At 38.9% G+C, this 24,997-nt stretch overlaps 3 protein-coding genes across 9 annotated transcripts in view; 1 reads left to right on the top strand and 2 right to left on the bottom strand.

Moving 5' to 3' along the window:
- Window positions 1–2,049: 2,049 nt before the first annotated feature.
- LOC135698418 (EEF1A lysine methyltransferase 2) lies at window positions 2,050–2,891 on the top strand. Its single transcript, XM_065218391.1, has 2 exons — window positions 2,050–2,344; window positions 2,410–2,891. The coding sequence occupies exons 1-2, from the start codon at window positions 2,137–2,139 to the stop codon at window positions 2,871–2,873; spliced, it is 672 nt and encodes a 223-aa protein (XP_065074463.1). The 5' UTR covers window positions 2,050–2,136; the 3' UTR covers window positions 2,874–2,891.
- On the bottom strand, window positions 2,865–6,978 carry LOC135698417 (enoyl-CoA delta isomerase 2-like). The gene is made up of 2 exons (XM_065218390.1): window positions 6,564–6,978; window positions 2,865–3,289 (listed from the first exon to the last, which is right to left on the bottom strand). Exons 1-2 carry the CDS (start codon window positions 6,951–6,953, stop codon window positions 2,900–2,902), a joined length of 780 nt encoding a protein of 259 aa, XP_065074462.1. The 5' UTR covers window positions 6,954–6,978; the 3' UTR covers window positions 2,865–2,899.
- Window positions 6,979–20,252: 13,274 nt separating this feature from the next.
- The window catches only part of LOC135698458 (protein FAM133A-like), a 472,657-nt gene continuing 467,912 nt past the window's right edge, over window positions 20,253–24,997 (bottom strand). For all 7 annotated transcript variants that reach the window (XM_065218461.1, XM_065218458.1, XM_065218463.1 and 4 more), the window contains exon 6: window positions 20,253–22,295. In XM_065218461.1, coding sequence (XP_065074533.1) covers window positions 22,273–22,295 — 23 coding nt within the window. In that variant the 3' untranslated portion in view covers window positions 20,253–22,272. The remainder of the gene's footprint in view (window positions 22,296–24,997) is intronic.

The following is a 24,997-nucleotide window of genomic DNA, read 5'->3' as shown; positions in this document are numbered from 1 at the left end:
CTCGAAACCTGCTGGTGCGAAAGGGAAAGGGAAAAGCACCGAGTTGGCTGACAGTTCGCGGTTGACAGTTTGACTGTCAAACCGCCGATCTGTCAGTTGAGCCGAGCCGAGCCGACTTCAAACTCAAAATGTCAGTAGATCAACTGGTGCATTTCCGGGACGATACCAGTCAACTGTGGATGTTAATAGGGTTGGGTACTGGAAAATGTATGTATTACACGGATAGCAATCTTATACCTTTTGGCAAATTTCTATTGCTGATTATTCATAAAATGTATAAATCAACTAATAAGCAGGCACCTTGCAAAAAGTTAATGAAGATCATGTGTTAAATCAGGCATAACATTTGATAACGGCACAAAAGCATTTGTAAACAAACTTTCTAAGGCCCTTTACACGCGAACCAAAGTACGCCCACGCAAACCAACAACATCGTCGGATAGTGGCAACTATCACCTTTCCGAAAGTGGTTCGTCGACATTGACGGTTGATGTCAAAATGATGTTTCGCATTCATCTAGTGGTGCCCGATTTTTATTCGAATAATCAATAATTGATATGAATAATTAATGGATTAATGAACCGAGAAATTAATCATTTTTAATCGGTTATATCATGTCAAGTGAGCATTAACTTCTCCATCGTTTCAAACATGTTCTGCACTTTTATTGGTGTAAAAATGGCAGCACTTCAAACAAAAAATTATCGATTAAATTGTAATTGGCAATTCTAACTGGACTCCCCAAAAGTGCGGAATCGTTAATAAAAGTGCGCTTTTAAGTTTTAACGTCTTGGTTTCTTCGGCACACTTTTGCGCCATGAGTCAATGAATAACCTGCATAAACGCGAACCATAACTTGACCTTACCGATAATGGTTAAAAATAGTTTATAATCCCTCCTAAACTTTAACTGGAATGGTTATGGAACTTTACATGAGCGTTTGTTTGATAAAGTTATAAACTTATGTATGTTTTAGGTGTGGACCTTACAAATAATAGGTTCCATATTCTTGTTTTCGCCCTACATCCATACTCCATCGGAAAGAGAACTATATTAGAAGCTTTTAAATTATGGTTTGAGAACTTTATTGTTAATGGTTATGGTAGTGAGTAAGGTTAGTATGAGAGATTAGTGACGTTTAACGCACGCACGCTAGCGGGTGCATCGTCGTGTAAAGTTGTTCATTATTTTACTCTGGCTAACCTAACAAAGGTATGAATTTAAATTATTTTCCTCTGATTTTCACTAACACACTCTCACATATCTTACCAATACAACCGGACCTGAAAATCTATATTAAAGTTGATAATCTGACGCCAAATACTATTTTACTCTGAATTGGCAAAAATATCTGTTAGAAAATTGGCTCTTGATATAATATATGTGTCGTATACCACCGGTGTTTGCCATGCTCATTACTTCTCTATTGAGTTTCCCAAGCAGGATCTCACGAACACTAATCTAATAATATAATTTTACTCACACTAGCATATACTGCCATGTACACGGTAATAATCAAACTCCCATTTATGAGTAAAAGTTAACCCATTGTCAATAAAAGTGGCACTACTAATTAATGAGTAATTTATTATGCCAATCAAGTAATAACTGTTAGCTACTGTTAGCAGAAACTCATTGTTGTTAAAATAATTTAGTCATAAATGAATAAAGCCACTTTTATTAAAAATGGGTTAACTTTTACTCATAAAAGGGTATTTGACTGTTACCGTGCAAGCGTAAGGTTTGTTTTCGTTTTGTTGTTTATTTTTACTTTAGAATGATAGTTCTTACAGCAAACAAAAAATTTATCTCAGCTATCAAAAAATTTCATCTCACTAACACACGCAAATCGAACCAATACGAACCCGCCTGGAGAGGACCAGTTGTTAGGTCTGTGCCACAAATGGGAAAGATTTAATTTTCGGTATGTACTGTGGTACTTTTACTGCATCACCCCTTGCCCCCATAAACCGGCTGTCAACCCTAATGAGATGTTAGCCGATATGCAAACAAACAAAGTAAATAAGAAGTAGTTGCGAGGTGCAAGGTGCGACATTGTTTTGAATAAATTTTTAAATTTACTAAATACAAAATGATTAATCGGGAATTACACTAGAACTCAATACCTTCAAGAAGATGACCGACCAAATCGAAGAATTGGAAAGCTCTGAACTGGGCACGAAAGACTATTGGGAATCGAGCTACGAAACGGAAATACAAAACTACCGGGACCATGGCGATGTAGGGGAGGTTTGGTTCGATGAGGACAGTCAACTACGCATTATACGATGGATCGAAAGGCAGGAGGATAGACTTCAACAGGATGATTCCTTTATTGACTTGGGTGAGCAATTTAATCCCGATTTTGATACCATGTGGAAATTCAACCGTTAATATGAAACATTTCAGGATGCGGAAATGGCATGATGCTGATCGAAATGGCACGCGAAGGATATTCGAATCTTACCGGTGTGGACTATTCGCCAAAAGCGATAGAATTGGCCCAGTCGATAAGCACAGATCAAGAACTAGAAATTACCTACAAGGTGGTGGATCTACTCAGCGAGCCAGAAGTGGCATCTTTGGGCAAGTTCAAAGTGGTTCACGATAAAGGAACTTATGATGCAGTTAGCTTACATCCAGATGATTCCAAAAGGATGCGAACAACGTACATAAAAAGCGTTTTGCAACTCTTACAAGACGACGGGCTGTTTATTCTTACTTCCTGCAATTGGACACAACCTGAGTTGGTCAAAAGTTTCGTAGAGGTATTCGATTTGCACGTGGTCATCCCAACGCCTTCGTTCAAATTCGGCGGAGCTGTGGGGAATGTCGTTACTTCGGTTGTATTCGTTAAGAAGGCTGTCAAATAAAGCTTTATTTCAATCATATTTGGTTTTCACATTTTACTCTTTGTCACGACAAACTTCTTTAGCGTTTCGAGGCACTCCTTGGACTGCAGCATTTGTATCAGCGTGTCCACCTCTCTTGTATTAGCTCGTTCGAGGTGATCAAGTTCGGACCGGTTCATTTGTTCTTTGATGATTTTAATGGGAATGGTCGATAGGGCACCTAGTTGCAGAATTTCCGGCCACAATTTGACCTCGAACTCATCTGCTGCGTACAATCGACAGGCGACACCTAGCTGTAAGGCTTCTTGCGCTGACATGCGACGGTTCAGTAGGAGCATTTCCGATGCCTTTGTGTGTCCCATCAGTTTGGGAAATGTGTACGATGCGCAACCCTCGGATCCCAATCCGGCTAGAGTGAATGGAGTTTCCAGGTAGGCCTGTGGGAAGCGGAATATTGGGAGTGAATAATTAGTTTTAACTACTTATTTCAGTACTTGCAAAGGTAAGCTCTATTTAAAATTAAAATTTTAACAACCCGAACAATTCTCGATGAACATGGTCCTATCTGCTTTGATTGATTCTCTTCATCGACTTTCTCTTTTCATAACCACTGCTATGCAAAAAGATTTCGCGCTAATTCTACCACATGGTTTGATAAAGGAGGTTCTTATCTAGCGTCCAAAACGTATAACAGGGAAAGGTTTTGCAGCTGAGTTATTGACGAAAGAGAAAGTCGATGAAGAGAATCGATCAATGCAGATAGGACCTTTTGCAATGTTTATCTAGAATTCAAAAGGTCAATTTGCTCGATTCTCTTCGTCGATTATGCTTTGACTTCCTACTGCCATGTTAAGACATTTACGGCTGTTTTCGACTCACAGTTCGATGAGATCAAAATTTGATATACTATATTTTTAAATTTAAAAAAAATTTAATATACTATACCATCTAATCAAATATACTATACATAGTATTTTCGGCCTAATATTACAAGCATGGCAGGAAACGTGTGAAATGATGTTGACTTTTGGAGGGGGGTACACATAAAAAAAAGTTGTTGAATATTACATGTACATCGTTTTTGCGAACAAAATTACATCCATTGATGTAATATTGTATCTGCTTTTTACTATTACATCATTATTTTATTTAGATAAAATTGATAAAAAATAGATTTTTAGCGATGGTCCCATTCTTAGATCCATAGGCCAAAATTAGAGTCATTTCCCCTAGGTATGGGAAGATTTAAGGGGGAAGGGGTTCCAAATTCCAAAAAGTTACTGAAGTTGAATCGCCTCCTCGATCGCCCCTCTGCTTTTAACTGCACGGTAACTGCAAAATCCCTATTATTGACTATACAAGACTCGATATTGACTACAAAGTATGCATTTTCGAGGGAGACTGGGAATACCCATTAAATGAGTAAAAAATTACCCATTTATGAGTATTAGTTACTCACAAATCAATCTTTACTACTTATTCTTGTAATTTTAATTACTCACAAATGGGTAAAATTTTACTCATTTAATGGGTAGTTCCAGTTTCTCTAAAAAATGCTTACACGCTATTTCAAAACTACCCAAATTTGGGTAGAATCCACCCAGATCCGTCAAAACTGAACCTTCCCAAAAAATGGGTAAACTGTGTTGGGAGTGACAAGCTGACAAATGAACAACGTCGATCGGATTCATGTCAATGTTGTTCATTTGTCAACTTGTCACTCCCAACACAGTTTACCCATCTTTGGGTAGGTTCTGTTTTGACGGATCTGGGTGGATGCTACCCAAATTTGGGTAGTTTTGAAATAGCGTGTACTTTGTAGTCATTATTGGGTATTTTGTGGTTACCGTGGGTAACATATATTTAGGCGCATTATTATCAATGCCAGAGATGCCAGAAGATGAGGTTTGGTAATATATCTGACCTACGGTTCTTAAGGTAACTCTAAGACTAGAAGGTCCCGAAATAACGTGCTCAACTTTTTGGCTCTTCTCTGGTACTATCTTTGGTCCCAAGCTAATCGATGCACCCCTCGAAATATAGAAGAATCCACGAACCCCTCATTTTATCTGCCAAACTTTCATAGCGAATCAAAACAAACATAGTGTAGTACTAGAATTTTGACTAGAATGGGGTACGTAATCGATTTGCTTGGGACCAATAGGCTAGTCAAGAAATGAGCCAATTTTAAATCGTTAGTTTCGTATTGATTGTTGCTAAAACTGCTTGACGAAGTGGTCCATTTGTATCGATTTTCCTCCATACTGGTCAAACGAATCAACCATTCTCTCAAAATTTGAGCTTATTTCAAGAGCCACATGTCAAAAGGGCATTCAAGCTTTTTGTAAACAAACCTTTGTATGCCCTCTTCTCACCAACCGAGGGTCGCCCACGCAAACTAACAACATCATCGGGAAAGGAAAACCTTCCCCTATCCGGCGATGTTGATGGTTTGCGTTGGTGTCATATGGGTGGCGAGAAAAGGGGATGAGAAAAGGGGATAAGAATGTTTTTTTACGATTGGCTTCAGTCTTTGCGCGTCTCTGATTTAACATCGTCTCTGATAAATAACACATAGCGATATTTTGATTCAAATCAAGTCATACATGGCAAAATTCTTAGGGTGTCCATAATGCCCCTAGTTGGGAATTATTATGGAAAATGCGATCTTTTTGTTCACCTGGTCATCCACCACCAGGCATGGAAAATCATTTGCATTCATTCCATACATTCATTTACAATCATTTGCCTCTAACTTTTTTCTTCAACAGCATTCCGCAAAATGATGTATAGAACTTTTATAGGTTTTGTAATAAGCTACAAGTTTTGTTCATAACTCAAATCTGTACCTCTTATGCATCACGAACTAGAGTGGGCAGAACTTGTTACAGTTTTTCAGTGAATGTAAAATACATTCACTGAAAAACAGTAGTGGATTCTGTTCGCTCTGCTTCGTCATGCATAAGAGATACATATTTGACTTGTTTACAAAAGTTGTAGCTAATAACAAAACCTACAAAAGTTCTTTACATCATTTTGCGGAATGCTATTGAAGAAAAAAGTTAGAGGCAAATGAATGTAAATGAATGTACGAAATGAATGCAAATGATGGTGGACCACCACAATAATTTATGGGTTACAACTGTGTTGAAGACCACTTTTTATATACCCGTCATGATAATTACTTGTAGTAATTTACTAAAAAGCTGAGAACTTTCAGACATGCTTCATCATCTGCTGATCAGGCATCATTACTTGGGGGCGAAGAATAGAAAAAATGTCTTGGGCAAAGTTGTAGCTGTAGAAAATTCTTACCAGTAAAGCACGGACAAACAGTCATAACTCTGCCAATTTGTTCATAGAACACGCATTTAATGGTCAATTTAAATGATCTTAGTCGGTAGTACCGCCACCTGTGGCACGCATAGTCAACACACTACCGTCATCTGTTGAGCGTACTACCCATCACAGTATACTCAGTAGATAGCGGTAGTGGTTTAGCAACGATGTTTTTTATTGAAAAATATTCAATGTGTTAAAAACAGGAAGAGATGGACAAATAATTCACTTCTCAGTTAAAAATCCCAAACTCAATTAAAACCATATGACATTTTTTAAACTGAACGGGCTCAAAAATATCAACAAATCAAGTGCATTTTCTAGTTGATGAATTCCCATAACCTTCTGGTCTATGTCTATCACTATACTCACCGATTCCTCCATGTAAACCACATCGCACAACAGTGCCGTTGCTGCAGCAATTCCCACCGCCGGTCCATTGATCACACAAATCAGCAACTTGCTGAACCTGTAGAACGATCTCACCATGGCCGCCTGATCGCGTCCCATCGATTGCAACGTTTGACCACTGCCCAGAATGTCTTCGATATCGTTGCCTACGCTGTAGCAGCTACCGGCACCGGTTAGCACCACCATCCGAACGGAATCATCCCGATCCGAGGCGCTCAGACATGCCGCCAATTCCCGATAGGTTTGCAGGTTGAAGGCATTGCGTTTGCGTGAGTTGTTCAGCGTGATACGACGCACGGGGCCGATATTTTCCACCAGCAGATGTGGGATCCTAAGCTCGTTTTCAACCATGCTTATTTTGCTAATGTGCTGTGTGGATGGAGAGGCTTTGAGACACCGAGTGGGTCGAATGGTTGTCGCAGACTGGTTGGAGTTGCAATGAACCTAATTGAGCGAGCAGCCGTCTTGGTGGGATTGACGTTGAACTGTAGGCACATGATTAGGCACAATCGATCGGGTAATGATTTTCATTTTCATCCTCTTGATGCTTGTTTTCAATTCACCTACAGAGCTGACCAAACATGACGTGTTTAACCTTCCTAGTGCATTGGGGTCATTTTTGGCCTGGAAACACTGTGTATTTTTTTCCTAATGGACTCCTACTTATTCTACGAGTCACGTGATTCTCCGTCACCGGTGAGGTGAAAATTGTCACCTCGTGCAATTCAAATGGACAGCCTCCGCACACGACGTGACAATTGTCACCTCACCGGTGAGAGAGAGAGAGTCACGTGACTCGCAGAATAGGAGGGATTAGAAAGGTTAAAGGTCACTGTAGTGGGTTAAAAAAATGGATTTTTTGGTTTAAATGATAGTCTAAAGAATACGGAACAATTGGTTTTATACCCGGGAACACTTTCTTTCGCATTATTTTGAGGCGGAAATCTCAAAATTAAGATGAAATGAAAATTATTAGTACTGCTATTATTTTGAACAATTTTACCTGATATCTCAATTTACGGCAGGTGCTTCCAAAAATTTAATATTTTGTAATCATAAAATTTCATTTTCATTTTCATTTTATGATGTACAAGGGGGTCAGTGGCCATGTCACCGATGTGAATTTTCACACCATCCATGATATACCAGCGAAGGGGAGAGGAGTGAGCAAAACAGCATCTTTACCCATGGGGGTTAAAAAAGTTCTGCGAGGTATACTTATGGTAAACCAGCTGCTCAGGGATTGTAGAAAGGAAAGGGTTGGGTAGGTTTTGTGTGAAAAGCGCATAAGTTATTATCGTATCGTTGAAAAATGGCCTCGTTTAGTTTCCGCTCTCGTCACATAGCGCATCGATTACATCACACCGCCAATGAAAAAGAAATTAAAAGAGATTGTTAGTGAGTTTTAAACTGTGATTTACCTATTAGAAATACATTTGTAAAATTGTCTCCGTGTACTGAACAGCCATCCCTCTCGCCCACCCGCCGCCTAAACGTCTGAAGGAGTGTGACGTCAAACTCCGTCATCCATTTAATCAACCGGAGAACGAAAGAGCGTGCAATGAGCGTCAGCGACTTTAAAGGGTGGGTGGAGCACCATACATGAACGATATCACACATCGTGCCACCGTACCACATATTGTTGGGATGATAACCCGAATAGGTTGTTAGGCACTCCTTATGGTTATCGTTCATGCGGGTTTTAATCAACCCTCTGTGCGACCCAACTCGTGCAATGTATTTAATGTTGAGAGCATTGTGTGCTTTATCATGAGTGGTCACATGACTATGCGTCCCGGTGACGACGACTACGATCTAGCCGGTTTACAATAGGTTTTATACAAGAGTACTAGAATAGATCGGAGTATACTTACAGTTTTCGACGTTCCCATGTACTCCCTGTTTACCTTTAATCCTACTTCCTTCTCTTGTTGTATTGAGTTTCTGGATATGCCACTTCTATCATCCCTCTTACATAATAGATCCTCGCTCCGGAATATCTTCAAAACAGGGGGATTAAAATCGCTCCTCGTGCACAACCGATGACCGAAATGAGCGCTCGGTCCGATTGGTCTCACCCGATATTCTTGAAATACTTGACATTTTGAATGAAACATTGCCATTTACAGACTTCAGTTTACAAGTTAATTCAAATTGTACAGAAATGGATTTCTATCAGGATTCTGATGAAGAATATTTTGCTTCTGATGCTGTGCAACGATATTTTTTTGAAGATGATCGAGAATTTGGGGTACACCCAATCAACCGGAAACGACAAATATACGGGGAATATCATCATTTATATCCAGACTTGATGAAACACCCGGATAAATTTCGGAACTAATCCCGGATGAAGATTGAAACGTTCCACTACGTACTGGAACTCATTGAAGAACGTCTTACTAAGCGGTGGACAAACTTTGTGCGGCAACCGATACTTCCTAGAGAAAAATTGATTATCACACTCAGGTAAACAAGAAAATATTGGTATCCTTCAATCTTTTGCATCTTGATTATACTTGTAGGTTCTTTGCTATAGGTGTATCGTTTTATGCCTTGTCGTATTCTTTTCGCATCGGTCGATCGACGGCTGCGGAAATTGTGAAAGAAACTTGCCTTGCACTATGGGAAACACTCCAACCGATACACATGATTGCGCAGGACTATTGGGAAATGTGGTACTTTCCAATTGTATTGGGAGTATCGATGGAAAACACATTCGAATTCGATGTCCCTCTAACTCGGGGACGGTGTTCTACAACTACAAACATTATTTTTCGATTGTGCTTCAAGGCGTAGCTGATGCTAACTGCAAGTTCATCTCAGTATTTAGAAGTGGGCGGATATGGCAAACAAAGTGACGGTGGAACATTCAATGCTTCCGTTTTGTTTAAATTGATGGAGACAGGAGCATTAAATATCCCTCAAGATGCCTGCCTACCTGGAACGAACATATCAATGCCATATGTTTTTCTTGCCGATGATGCTTATCCGCTTCTACAACATGTTTTAAGGCCATATGCACGAATAGATGGGACAGCAGATGAAGAATATTTCAATTCGAGACTATCTAGGGCTAGAAAGTCCGTCGAGTGTGCATTTGGAGCGATTAATGCAAAATGGAGGTTGCTTTGAAAACCCATCGAAACGGATCCAGAATTTGCGGAAATCATAGTAAAGGCCATATGCGTTTTGCACAATGTAATTATTGATAAGGAAGGATATCAGAGTATTCAGGCAGAGACAGAAGATTTCCTTGAAAATAACAAAAATCTAAACAGAAAAACATTCAACCATAGCTACCAACGAACAGGAAAGCAGATTAGATACACGTTCCGTGATTTTGTGTGCAGTACGAAGGAATTGGAATAGAAACCGAAATAAAAAATATACGATTATTTCACATTTTGTTATTTCGTCCATTGTACCATGGTACCACTGCAGTGTCTCCATTTAAACACATTTTTACACCAATCTTCCTGGAAGAATTTCCCAGAACTTCCCAGATCTTTCTGGAAGAACTTGTAGGAACTTCATAGAACTTCCTGGAAAAGCTTACTAGAACTTCCCAGAACATTCTTCTGGAAAGTTCTTCCAAGAAGTACTGGGAAGTTTTACAGGTAGTAAGTTTTTCCAGGAAGTTCTATGAAGTTCCTGTAAGTTCTTCCAGAAAGATCTGGGAAGTTCTGGGAAATTCTGGGAACTACCTAGAACTTCCTGGAAATTCTTCTAGGAAGTTCTGGGATGTTCGAGGAAGAATTTCCAGGAAGTTTTAGAAAGTTCTAGAATATACTTTCATGAAATTGTAGTAAGTTGATTTCCTGAAAGACCTTTCCAAAAATTCCTGAAAGAACTTTCCAGAATTCCCAGTAAGAACCTTTCAGAACTTCCTAGAAGAGCTTTCCAGAGCTTCTTGAATTAACTTCACAGATTTTCCAGGAAGATTTTCCCAGAACTTCCGAGAAGTTTTCAGAACGCATACCTAATGATGACGAAAAAAAAAACTTTAGAGCTTTTGAGAATGGTTGAAACTTTTGAAAAGTCCGTACAGGATTTGAGAAGCATGTAGAATTTAAGAGGGATTTGTAGAGGTACTTTCTGAATATTGAGGGTTTTATTTATATTTGTGTCATGGATTGAAAGTTAAAAAACCATAACATTATCCATTCTCGTTTATAATATATTCTAAAACAGCCGACTACACTAAAAAAGAAGCTGAAAAACTCTTATAACTAAAAAATATCACCCTCACTTTCAGTGAGCGAGCATTGGGCCTTTCTATACACATAAACAAGCAAAACTTGTTGAATTTTAATCCTGAATTCCAGCTTGTGGGCACCCTCCAGTTTTCTAACGTGCTGTAGCAAACTTTCTAAGAAAACAATATCTTCATCGCGATTTTTCTCAGCCTTTTTCTCAAGCAGTTCAAGCTTCCTCCATTCGATTTCCAGCAGCCGCGCAGCTGCTGGCTTCTCTTCGAAGATTTTTTGATTTTTTTGGCCGGACGTTGCAAGGGTGAGTCCGAAAATCCAGCGATAGAAGGGTCGGCTACTTCAAACCACCCTTCTGTTTCCTCCAATGCCTCCACTTCGCCATAATCGATTTCATCGTCCTGATCATTGGCTGTTGATGTGGGTGGAATCTTAAGGTTTCCGGTTGATTTTCGGGTTTTCATCTGCTGTTTCAAGAACTGCATGCAGGTAAAATATGGCCAAGTGCTGTGGCAGCTTTTATCTCCTGCATCACCGGATTTAGGCAGCTTGCGGAGTTCCCTAGCGTAGGTATTTATTTTTTTTCAATTCATTTGCTGAAAATACAATATCAATTAAGAATTGCAAAAAGAGTCGAATCAGTTATGAAAATACGTGCTGCTTTAAATAAGGCGAATGCACCAAATTTGTGATGTTTGTTCCCCAGTACAGCGAAAATAAAATATTAAACTTACCGGGAATCGAAAACTCCTTCTCGAGTTCCTTCCACCCTTTCTCCACCAGAACACGGTTCCGGTATTTTCGGGATGTTTGATCCCACAATTCTTCCCGCAAGAAAATAGCACCGATAAAATATTCTGCATCGATTCCGGTGGTAGCAGGTTCTGTTTCCGTCATCGTGAATTCAGAATGGATTTATTTTTATTTTAAATTACGAGAAAAAAAAACTGACGGACCCGAAATTTGTTTGCAGAAAAAAAAAACATAAACGACTTTTCGCGCGGAAATCGAGCGACAAACCAGTGCATGCAGTGTTTGGTCGCATGGTAATTGGGTTCTTTAATTTTGAAAAATATATCGGTTTTTATATATCTTCTGAAAGAGCTTCGTTTTCTGAGCACAGCGATATTTTTTTCGAACCCACACACTTTCATCTCGATTTTTAAATCAAGATTTAAAGCAAAATAATAACTTCACTGTTTGGCACTAAACTGACAAACTGACAGCTCGCTCCCATACAAAGTGACACCGAGGGGCGCTGATAAGGTGATTTTTGCAAATGTAATCGTACTTATTTAAAACAGTTCCAGTGTACCAAAATTGATGAATTGTTGGGTTCCATTTTTAAAGCAGATTACGAATATGCATTTACCTCAATACCCTTAAAGAACCCAATTGCTCATCGCATCGCATTCGTTCGCGTTCACCGTGGCATGTCAGGCTTGTTATTGCTTTGTTTAAATGTGCGAAGGCCGGTCGCGCGACTTCGCGCGACTTGTCAAAATTCGCATCGCGTCGCGTCGCATCGCGAATCGCGTCTACCCTGGCCGCCACCTAAGATTCTTTTGAATTGGTCGCGTCGCGTCGCGAATCGCGTCTACCCTGGCCGTACCCTTACTTCATAATTCCTGGAAAACTCAGCTAGTATGCGCACGATAAATTGGACAAAAAGTGAACCCCTGCCCTTTGGTTCACTTGAAGATACGATATGACGGAACATTGATACTAATTGTATAAAACAAGTAAATTCTTCCAGTAATCAGTTAAGATAATATATTGAAAAATGTGTTAATTCTTATTGAACAGATGTAATGTTGCATTGAAATACTTTAAATCGTATTAAATTTAAATGTTCCCTCATTTCACAGCCGTTGAACCATTACCAACGGCCATCCCGTTGTGGTTATGTCACATCATTGATAATAATGTATGTAGGTATCTATATTTTTTCTGGTACGATGGAGTCAACAAAGTAAAAGTGAGAGAAGAGCAAAAAAACTTAATTGAGATCGATAGATGTGCCTTTATTCCGTTGTTTGCTCTGATTTGATTAATAAACTTATTAAAAACTATACAAACGATGACTGTCTTCCTGATTCAACACCAGAAGTTTGTTCTCATAACATACTGAATAAGTGTAATTTGCACATACATTGACGCTTTAATTCGACTGTTTTTAATGGATTTAATAACATGCTTTATTATACGTTTAATAATTGTTTTCTAGCTCCATTATTAGATTCCATTGAACAACAATATTGCTGAATAAAGGTGAATACAGTCAGCATAATAGCTCTTATACCACTATGTGTCCATGTTTTAATTGCATGCTTTGTAAATGCTTTACAAACGGCGTATTCATTCATTATTCCACAACACTGTTTCAGGCTAATAACAAAACAACATTGGTAGCATAGTGGTTACCGTTTCCGCTTTCCAAGTAGAATATCGTGAGTTCAATCCCATCCTCAACCCTTTTTTTTATTTATTTTCTACGCTTGATTTATTTAAATCGTAATCATAGATCGTATCACTCACACAGCAAAAAAAAAAAATTAATATTACATCTAAGAGGATGCACTTCAATCATGTTGAAAATCTCATGTAATTTTTATGGCCACACAAATAAAAAAATGCAGCGAAATAAGCGTAATGTCAGTTCATGCACTGTATTAATGATAATTTTGTCCTTTTTGTCATGTAATATTACACCATATTTTTGACACGATTGAAGTGCATCCACTTTGATGTGAAATCAATATTTTTTTTTTTGCTGTGCACGACAACCAATTCATCGATCTATCGAAAAGAATAGCCCACCTTACTTGCCATCGAAATTAGAGAGATGGAGAGGTAACATTGCAACACTGCATTGGTCTCATGTAAAACAACTATGAATCAATTAATCATTCTCACATCTCCTTGAACTAGCTAGACTTACGGCTAGGAGTGCTGATAGGCATTCAGATTCAAGCTTTTATTGCTTATTTAGCTGCCCATATGATGTATTCTAGGATAACTCAGGTGGCAAGGCAAGCGACTCGTGATCGGAAGGTCATGGTTCGAATCCCATCTAACGTCATGTGGGTATGTATGTATGTATGTAATAAATTTTCTAGTATCTGTGTGGTGGGAAACCTGCTCTGTCCCGTTCTTATTTTCGGATTAATTATCTCGTAGTTGAATAATCGTTTAATAACTGTATAATAGTGTCTAATTAAACATTATTTCCCATGAAAATCTATAATACACCTTTATACCATCGCTGTTTAAGGAAGTAATGATGTCTAATAAACGCTGAATATTCAAAAATTTGATCGAATAAACTCTGTCACAACTCTTGTAAGTCGAATAAAAGCTTCTCGACATACCTTATTCAACACCAAATATTTCAATGTTGTGGTTGAATAAATTCTCCAGATTTGTGTGAACAAAGCCTGAGCAGAAGTTATTATTCAAAATAGTACAAGTATTATTAAGCATGCAGTTGAATAAAATCGTCAAGAAGTCGTTTCTACAATAGGCAATTATTTGTTGGGACGGAACTCAGACCAGCAATTCACATCTCGGTTCATATTTAAATTCAAAAAGTCGGCTTGCGAGGGCTGTCGATTGCTATCGTTGCCGGTCACAAGTCTTTCAGCTACTACGCAAATGGAGTGTACTACGAACCAGAATGCAAGAGCAATTTGGATGGATTGGATCATGCAGTGGTGTCGATTGGATACGGAAAACTTAAAAAGATTAATAGATTATCAAGAATTCCTGGCCCAACTACTGGGGCAACGATGGATATGCTTTGATGGCGGTGAAGGTTTACAACTGTGGTCTTACCACCAATGCGACGTATACAAATTTGAAGGGAGATTTCGGTTTAAATTTGAATTAAGTAAAAGAGTAGTTTTATTTTTTCATATGTGATATATACATCATATATACGAGATGAAATAAATGGTTTTCGATTTTTGTAACAAAAATAAAAGTTAATTAGGTTGAGTGCAAGCGTGTGACCGTGTGATTGTGCCGTGAAAAGTAGTCAGTTAATTGGTCGTCTACCAAACCAAACTCATTTGAACAATACCGAACTAATGTTCACGGCACACGGAATTTTAATTGCTTCAACTCAACCTAATTAACTTACAATTTTTAGGCTGATTTTCACTTGTTGAGGTACTACGATCGAATTGTTCCGGAACTCCAACCCGATGGTAAAACCGAACGTCTTAGTTTGAGATCCTTCTTCTTGGCATAAACCATTCTGACGTCGAAAATCTCCGACAGTTTCTTGCCCGGAATTATTCAGCAGCTCCTCTTCCAGATTGAGCAGTAAGGTATAGCGCTTCTGAACCGTTTCCGTCGGATTGAAGAGCAACTTTCGGACGACATTGATGATAGGATCCAAAGTGCAAATAGTTCTTGTCGCTGAATGCAGTGAACTTCAAGCTGTAATTGCCACCCGACTGGATAATCGCAGGGTATCACATGTCCAACACGTTGGTATCCACACCGGAGACGTACCTTTTGTCCGTCAGTGCCTGCTCGACACCCTCCGACAGTTTGGCATGTTTTACTTTCTTATCAGCATCCATAATCTCCATGATGTGATCTTTGTCTTTGACGTTCTTTTCCCGAACCAACAGCTTCACCGACGGAATGCCCTCCTCCCGTCCTTCTCGATCTGCTTCAGGGAATCGACCTTCTTCTTGCTGGCCAAAAAAAAAGATTGACTTTTCAAACAGCACCGTAATCATATCGATCAGCTCGTATCCCAGCAGCCAGGTCTTCAGCGAGGTTGATTTGCTGTAGATGGTTTCCTCGTCTACGCCGACCGCCGTCAGAATGAAATCCACCTTCTGCAGCGAATCATCATGGGAAAACTCTGGTTCCTTCCAGCTGGCGTAGAGGCATTTTATTCGTCTGTTGAAGGAATCCTAATCGAGCACGATATTCGACATTTTTGGGGCATATTCAAGCTGTCAGAAATACTGGGTTCTAAAATATACCATACTGTTCGTATTTTTTGAAAAATCGCAGCACTGCCGGCACAATCGGCACACCAGCGTTACATTTGCGGCACACGGAGAAAAATGTTGATCCAATATTGGTGTGCGGAGTGATCTACCCCTTGGAGAAGAGCTGCAAAATGGAGCACATGCGATACGACAATGGAGTGATGCTCTTTAATAAAATACCCGGAGACACTGTCCATTTTCCGCATTGGTGTTACGATTTTATAAGACGCAACTCTCAAGATCACCATACAAAGATAATGGACGTCAAAATATCGTAAATCACATCAGAAATAACATGGGAGATTTTCGGCAGACTAGTAGCACCGGTTGGAAACTGGTGGGCGTTGGCCAAATTTGGATTTTTCAGATATAATCCTAAATAGGACCTAGATTATTTAATACTATAGTAACCTCAAGTCCGTGCTCTGTCACAATGTTTCATTGTGATTAATCAACACTCAAATGGGTAAAATATCAAATTTGGGGTGAATTTGAAAGAAAGGGAACTTGGAGTGTAGAGCGCACTGCCCACTGGAAGATTCTGAAGACTGGCCAAGTGAGTGGGGTATGGGTTTATTTGATTGAACGTCATTTCCAATGTATATATTGATACATTCAAACCATTGGCATTTGAGATAAGACAGAGATAAGATGCGGAGGGCCCGCTTAGGAGGAGCGTAGCCCATGTTATGGTTTCCATTTATTAAATAGTTCAGATAGGCTGGAAATGACAGGTTCATAGTGAGAAAATGTACCATATGGGGCCCGTTCACTGATCAAAATCAGATTCACATCGTCAGACCCTGCCCAAGAATAAGGGGATTGACGATGTCTTGTCAAGTTTTATTTTAAATTTGCGTTTTGCATTTAATACTCTAGTAAATCTCGCGTCCGTGCTCATTCACAACAGTGTGAGGTGTCAATACTCACTGGGTCATATGTCTTAGACCAGTTCCAGATTAGTTTGCTATTAATATCTTCTGCATCGCAGTTCGCGATAGATTACTAAATATGGGTTCTCTTTTCCGACCATAATAGTGTGAGGGAAGGGGGTTAGTTAAACGTTGCGATATGAGAACGAATAGAGGCAAATAAATAGGGAAGACAACACCATGACCCAAATAAGTAACCAATGCATGCGGCTCACACTTAACTTGTTCTATTTCTTTCTTTCTTCATATAATGTACTAATATTAACTGCCTGAGGACAAATGGGAACACGACCAGAAGTTCAATAGGAAAAATTCGAACAAGAAAAGAAGAATTAAACTTGCACCGGCAAGAGGAACCAGACATAAAGGATCATGCCGGTTGGAGACAGCCAATGTATACTGGACGAAGCTTGTATCTAGGAAAAGTCTTATGTGCAGGAAACCGTAAGTAGGATAAGAATCGTAAAAGGTGTGTGTTTGCTTGATAAGATCCTAACTTAACTTTAAATACACGGTAGCAATCGAATATCCATTTATGATTAAGGTTTTGCCCATTTTTCAGTGGGAGTGGCAATACTCATTGATGAGTGATTTATCGTACCCATTTATTAGTAACTGTTAGCAGCTAATGATTAATTGATTTACCTATTTTAGAATTACCTATACTTCACATCAGAACCTCATTTCCTTCAATTACTACTCCGTCGCAGCACACACCTTATATGGATCGCTAACCTTTATTTAGTTTCAGCATTTTCGACATTATAATCAAAAGGTGAGTTTTAAAAGTATAATTACCATGCATATAGATAAGTTAATGTACCAGAACCTGGACGGACACGAGCCTACCCAGGGGAGGACCCGGATACGACCACCCATGTGTGTCTAGAGTATCGCACGAGCTGACGAGTGCAACGGGAAGGACAGTAGGTGTATAGACTAGGGGGTTGGACCCTAGATAAGCCTTCTTAGCGGAAGGCACAGCCTATGCACTGAACAATTACAATTACAATTACAATTACAATTACAATTACTAGTAGCACCGGTTGGAAACTAACGATTTTAAATTGGCTAACTACTTGACTAGCCTATTGGCCCCAAACAAATCGATTAACGTACCCCATTCTAGTCGAAATTCTAGTACTAAAATATGTTTGTTATGATTCACTATGAACTTTTGACAGATAAAATAAGGGGTTCGTGGATTTTCCTATGTTTCGAGGGGTGCATCGATTAACTTGGGACCGAAGAGAGTACCAGCGCTGGGCCAAAAAGTTGAGCACGTTTCATCGGGACCTTCTGGTCTTAGAGTTACCTCTATGGTTATACCACAGACAAACAAACATAACACTCGCAAGTTGTTCATCGAACAAGCATTTAACGGACAAATTAAAAGTATCGTAATTGGTAGTACCGCCACCTGTGGCGCATAGTCAATTCCCTTGCGTTTGATGTTTACACACTCACCCCTATTCTGTATTTCGTTTCGAACGAAATTCTCATACAAAAAAATATTTTTTTGTATGAGAATTTCGTTCGAAACGAAATACAGAATAGGGGTGACTACCCCCATCTGTTCAGTGTAGTGCCCACTGTCGTGCCGCTTCAAGGGCATTATTCCAGCCGACTTCCGTTTACCCGCCATGGCTCCAAAAAACACGTCTGCTAACGCCAAATGTAACCAACAGAATCCTCGTGCTAGCCTCGAATCGAAGTCGAGTATGCTACTTCGTTAATTTCCCCTTTCCGAATCTCTCCAGTTCGGTTTGGTGTCTTCTCACTCCATCATTATAATTTCATCATTCTAGCCCATCTCTCTCTAATCCGAAAAAGACTCGCTTCCTGATAGACTTCACCTTCGTTCCGATTACTCTATGCCATATTCTGTTCTCTCATTCTCACCCCACGTTCATTCGGAATTGGTTAACTCTCGTACTGGAAACGATTTCCGAACTTTGGCTTTCAACCTCGGCGATCGTTTTCCGGTTCAGATTAGCATTTCGATTTTCGTGCAGTTATGAGCTTTCTTTACATACACACAGATTTGCGCATACCCTTTTTTCTTTGTAATTACTACTCCGATCTCATTTGATTTACCTTGTACACGCTTTGGTAGAATTCACTTTTCTTACTAATAACTGCTATACCTACTACACCCACCACAGTTTACTCAACAGATGGCGGTAATGTTTTAGCGACGATGTTTTACAGTAAGAAATATTCAATGTGTATGTCTGTTTGTCTGTGGTTATACCCTGTACAGACTAGAGTCGGTGTATAATGAGTCACGCCAAGAGTGAAGCCAAGTCTACCTATCGAACTGTCAAACCAGCTACCTATCGTGCAAAGTAAACAAACATTACGATGCTATGGAAGGTCCACGAAAGGTATTACAATAAAACATAAAATATAATCGAAGAAATGATAATAAACACGCAGTGAGCATTCAATTGTCATGGGATACGTTTGGTAATGATCAGTAATGAGAATTTCTACTATTTTTTGTTAAGATAATTTGACAAAATCAGTGATATAATGATTTACTACAGCCGCTATTATTTTTTTCTCGCTAGAAGTCATTTGAAGTTGATGTAGAAGTCCTCTGTTGCCAAGTTAAAAGAAAGGGAATCTTTCGAAAACCGTGATGCGAGTTCAACTGTGTTTCTCTTGGCGTGACTCATTATACACCGACTCTAGTACAGACTATGGCTTATATCATGTAATATAGGCTGTCTTGCAATGAACACTCATACATAGGATTTCCAGTGAAAACTAGATGTATGAGTGCTCATTGCAACTGCAAGACAGCCTATATTACATGATATAAGCCATAGTCTGTACGGGGTATTAGTGGATCATTCTGTATTGGCTGCTGCTGGAAGCACAGGTAATGTTGGCATCCGCTGTCGGTATAATCGAGGATTACAATGGCTGTTACACAGCGGTGCCGGATGTGCAGTGGTAAGCGTGATTACCTCTCACCCCAGCAGGCCTGGGTTCAATCCCAGTCGGCGCCGCCGGGATGTTCTGAGGCATAACATCTCTGATCACGCCTTCCTTCGGCAAGTAAAGCCGTCGGTCCCCGGTTCATGAGTTGATGGGTCGAAAGGTAGGGTCCAGGTGTGGGAGCTGCCTCCCTGGCGTCGGTAGCATTGGTGCTCAGCACGGAAAACAAGATTGCAGGAAAACAAATCAAGGGGGAAAAATGGCTGTAACACACGGTTGTGATCTCAGGATCGGAACGTAATTTGGTTGAACAAAGAATACACGCATTGGTGCGCTCACAAGTGTCTCAGTTCTCACGTGAACTGGACTTCCAGCACAATTATTGTGCTTCCAGGTTCTCTCGAAGGAGTCGGTGAAACTCCTAACAATCAAAGTAAAAAACGAATGTACGGTTACTTCCAATTAAACTTTGTAGGACCGAACGGAGTGGATCTTGTACTATTGGCATGGATGGGCATGTCATCAAACTAAGCAAACGAACGCAGACCCTTTACAACATATCACAAAAGAATATGTTTTATTAAGAAATTTGATATTTTAAATCTACAGTTATTGTATATATTTTTAATGAGCTGAATCGAACAGAAAAATAACCTTACACGGAAACAACAGTACCGCATTGTGTTTTTGTGGGTGTTGCTGCAAATAGAACGCTGTTGGTTTTGATATTCTGACATCCACGTTCATAGAAAACATTAAACGTACAAGTTTAAACACGGAAACCAGAACATGTTTGTGATCTTATTCGAATTGGGAGAAAACGAAAAACAAAATCAGAAGAACAAAATCCAGCTTGAAACCAAATACACATTTCATAGAGAGCTGACGTCGAGTGACATTTTTTTTTCTTTTACAGATTTTGTTTTGTCTGGCTTTACAATTTTTCTTTTGTTCCTATTGCGTAGTATGAGACAATTTATACAGTAGTAATAGGTTCTAAGAGTAAGTGTATATGTTTTCTTTTGTCGGCTTCTTTTTTCCCCCTTCCGCTTCTGGTTTTTACTTTTATAAATATTTATCTAGTTGTTTTGTCTCTGTTACTTTTCGGCTTTTCTTCTTTCCCTTCGACTCTTTGTGTCGTTAATGTTAATGCCATTTCGTATTTATCTTTTTGAAAACATGCAATTCAATATGTACTTTTTTTTTGTTCTTTACCGTTACTCACATGTTTTCTTAAATTTGGTTTTCTCCCAATGGCATTTTAATTTCGATTTTACAAGTTATCAACGTCGAACATCAAACATACAAGAGAGCTGTGAATGGGTTAAGGTTGGGTTAGGGCGGGGGATAAGGGGGGTCAAACTACTGAACAAGGTGCAGATCTGGGCATAGCTACGGAAGCGGAGTTGAAACGAAACTTTTGTTTGCTGCAAAACTGGAAACGGGTGCCAATCGGAACTTCAAATATTGGATGTTCTATAGCGTGTTTGTGTATGTGTGTGTGCCTGTTGGTAGAATATACACGTTACTATTGGTGATAACAATTTGACAATTTATCTATAACTTGGCTCTAGCGCAAATTGCTGTATAATTTTTCCTCATCTACTCTAATTAGGTAATGGAATCAATTCACGAAATGGTTACAGTTTGCTGCACTTCTCTTCGCTGCTTTCGGATAGAATAGCGAACAGTTTTGGTTGTAGTTTGGCTCCTAGAATCGGGAAGAGAACTTACTTCTTTTTAGTATTTTCATTTTGATTACGGGCATTTTTTTTTTGTCGTTGATCTTCTACCAGGTTTTCCTTTTTGATTTTATTCGTTTCTCAGATCTTCTGTGAACGTGTTCTAGCTTCTGCCGTTCAGTTTAAGTTTGTTCTGGTTTTCTTGTTACTTGCTCTTTTTATTTAATATCTATAATAAATTTTATTTAACACGTAAGTTTATTTTCGAGTTTTTTCGGCATGTCCTTTACTCTTCTTGTTCAACTTAATCAACTGCTTTAAGTTTGCTTACTTTACAAATGTCAATTAAAACGAATATATGAATGTGTTTTGTTTTGTTTTTGTTGGTTGTTTACTTGTATGAACTCGTAATTAACGTTCACTCGTCACGTGTATCTGTCAATCCGCTAGTGTAAGTGTTTGCTTGTTCTTATGTATGTATGTATGTGTGTTTTCGCTGTTCATGTGTATGTATACGTGTTTAGATTTCACAGTTAAAATTTGATTCAGCTAAACTTCAATATTTATCGGCTATCATGATAAGTTAGATTCAACTGATCATGCTCTTGCATTTTTTTTGTGTGCTGCTGAATTTGGCCTCTTGCAGCACTGTACGGAAGATACGTGTCATTCGCGCGAAGACGATCAGTGTTTTGGCAATTCTCGGATGAAACTCTCATTCAATACAGCTTGCGTTGGCTCAATAATGGATTAGCGCAGGATTTTTTGTTTGTTTGTTTGCTAGGTTTTTGTTGTTCTTGTGGAAGTTGAACGATGATCATGCGTTGTTTTTTTAAAATCTAGTATGACGGTGATGATGACTTAAGCAAAATAAACGCTGACGTCATTTACTGACGGTTCTTGCGGAGACCTGTTCGGGGAATAGAAAGACAAGTATTAGAATCTTGCATGGACATTTGTAAGGATGTTAATAAATGTGCTGGAGTAAAACAAAGTATTGAGTAATGCTCGCTGAAACTAGGCGGCTAGTTGTGCAAGGTCCACAAAATTCCTTTTAGTGTCAGTCAGTAATAGATCTGCCTGCTATATATATGCTTGCACAGTTTCTTAACATACAGCAAGTTTCACAAACGAAGTTATTATAAATAATAGACATAGGTAATACTTTGCAAGTGTTCCTTTTCCCCCGTCGGGGACATTTACCAGTGCACGATGTATTTTGATCCATTGGGGTATATCCTTTTTTACTGTTTGCCGTGTGTTTCGATGATCAACCACTATTAAGTGATTATCGGCATTCTCCCAACATGGAATTGCACTTCCTTCGTATAAAGTTTAAACCTTTGATTTGTAAATTAGTAAAGATTAATTCAGGTACGGTATTTCCTTTTTCAAGAAAGGTGCAACGTTTATTAAATAGTACAACGCAATCACACAACAAACCGATCAGAGCTTTTGCTCTCCAAATTGCAAAAACGACATCTGTCATCACTATGTTTTCCAACAATCATTAGATGGAGTTTACCAGAACAATACCCTGTTATTAACCCAGTAAGAATGAGTAGCCTTTGCGTATTCAAAACGGTAGCCTTTGTAAATCGTTTTGATTGCCACTCAAGAACGTAGCCAGGTTTCAAACTAGCGGAGCGGTGACATTTTTTTTTCTATGGAGGATTTGGCCGAATGCCAATAGTACGATTTTATGTTGCTGACTCAAGAGGGGCAGTTGCCTCTCCCCCTACCGATCTCTGCCTACGCTTATGGCCGTTCTGTTGAGATGTTATTCGAAATGGATTGCATATACCTTGCCTTTTCCCAGTTCCTTTATTCCATTTTCAGGCTAGAAGGCACATTAAGACATTAAGACAAATAAACGGTTTTGGCCCAGCAAATTGCTGGGATGAGCCAAGCTTTGCTAATTGATCAGCTTTTTCAATTCCTTCAATGCCGCAATGACCATCGCAAGTGGTTTATCGTTAACCTCATTTACCACAGTGGTTCAAACGGCGAACAACGTGATCGTGTGAGATTACGTCAAAATCATTCACTTTAGGTATACAGTATGCTGAGAGAAGTTTGTTGGTATTTATGGCCCCGTCTTTTGACGGTATTTTTTGCTTGATTAATCCCCCTACAAGTGAGGTTCAAATTATATTTTGACAAAAATCGAGATAGAGAGAAGGTGTCTTGAGCAAAGTTATAGTAAATGTCAATGTATTGCTGAAGACACTAACCTTTTATCGCGTTATCGACCTAAAGAGCATTTTTTTTGTGGACGGTCAGATTTATGATCATAACATTGTCTGTGACGTTTTTGCAGGTTAAAGACGTTCTTACGATTTGTTTATTTAATCTAAATACATATGTATGTGGAAAATAGTTATCCTCTATTTTTCTTCTCTTCGGAGATAAGGTACGATTTTATCGAAATTTGCCTGTTTTTGAACTCATCTGCTAATCTATCTGATTTCATCGTACTTTACGTTTTGGCTGTATCCCATAGGAACGTATTTTTTCACTTTTAGGACCACAATTAAATTATGGACAGAAGTAAATAAATAAGGTAGCTATGATTTCATATAATGAGAATCCAGTCCAGAACATGCGAAAAATAACATAACAATATTCCCAAGTAACCAAAAGTTCTGATAAAAGGCTATTTGTGGCTAAAGCATCTTGGTTGGAGGTGGTCTATAGAATTCTAAGCAGCATCATTTTTAAGTCGTTATAAGAACTTGAAAGTTCCGGTATCATAATTGAAGAGTATTCTAAACAGCTTCTGGCGGAACTTGAACGGAACTTTTAGAAAATAAATTAAAACAGGTTTTTGTCCTCTACTCCAATTTTATATTTTGTTCGCACTTTTATGAAAGCTATTTCTAAAGGCAGGTATTAATGTGTATTGATTTATCAGCATTAGTAGTAGAATTGGAGCTGTGTGAAGAATTAAACCCAGTCTCCTCCTGCGTGAGAGCCCCAGCACGAACCACTGCGTCATCAGAGATATAATAAAGTGAGCTGTTGTCCCGCCTACTGTTGGACTTGAATACGAAACACAACACCTTGATGAATTTTAAATTGGTATTTGCCCGCATGGTATTCCAACACATTTGTGACGCAGTGGTTAGCGTTACTAGATCGCATGTTGAATACACGAGTTCGTATCCAGGAAATTATTTTTTAATTATTTTTTTATGTTTGGATAGAATGTTGATGCACTGCATAAATATAAAAATTATGATTTATTCGGGTCACTGATCATTTAATATTTACGTACATTCAATTTTGTTACTAATAAAGACTTGTGCAGATTGCTTCATGTGGCTTGAAAGTTCTGTCGGAACCTCGGTCGGAACTTTATTTGAACTTTATGTAACTTGAAAGTTCTGTAGGAACTTTATTTGAACTTTATGGAACTTGAAAGTTCTGTCGGGACTTTATTCGAACTTTATGGAACTTGACAGTTCTGTCGGAACTTTATTTGCACTTTATGGAACTTGAAGGTTCGGTCGGAACTTTATTTGAACTTTACGGAACTTGGAAGTGATTTTAATCGGAACTTTTGGTTATTTGGGTTAGGTTATTGTGCCATCAGCATGAAGGAATTCAAGA

This window comes from Ochlerotatus camptorhynchus, unplaced genomic scaffold (genome assembly GCF_037179485.1).
Source record: "Ochlerotatus camptorhynchus isolate MF236.1 unplaced genomic scaffold, CSIRO-AGI_Acam_v1.1 ptg000086l, whole genome shotgun sequence".
In the NCBI taxonomy this organism is placed as follows: domain Eukaryota; kingdom Metazoa; phylum Arthropoda; class Insecta; order Diptera; family Culicidae; genus Ochlerotatus; species Ochlerotatus camptorhynchus.
The sequence above is the reverse complement of the archived record's forward strand: the minus strand, read 5'-3'. Positions and strand labels throughout refer to the sequence as shown.

Bases quoted from the DNA above. Each gene is read 5' to 3' on its own strand.
- LOC135698418 (XM_065218391.1), top strand. From the start codon at position 2,137: ATGACCGACCAAATCGAAGAATTGGAAAGCTCTGAACTGGGCACGAAA. The intron at 2,345-2,409 runs GTGAGCAATTTA...GAAACATTTCAG, and splicing joins TGATTCCTTTATTGACTTGG to GATGCGGAAATGGCATGATG.
- LOC135698417 (XM_065218390.1), bottom strand. From the start codon at position 6,953: ATGGTTGAAAACGAGCTTAGGATCCCACATCTGCTGGTGGAAAATATC. The intron at 3,290-6,563 runs GTGAGTATAGTG...CGCTTCCCACAG, and splicing joins TGGTTTACATGGAGGAATCG to GCCTACCTGGAAACTCCATT.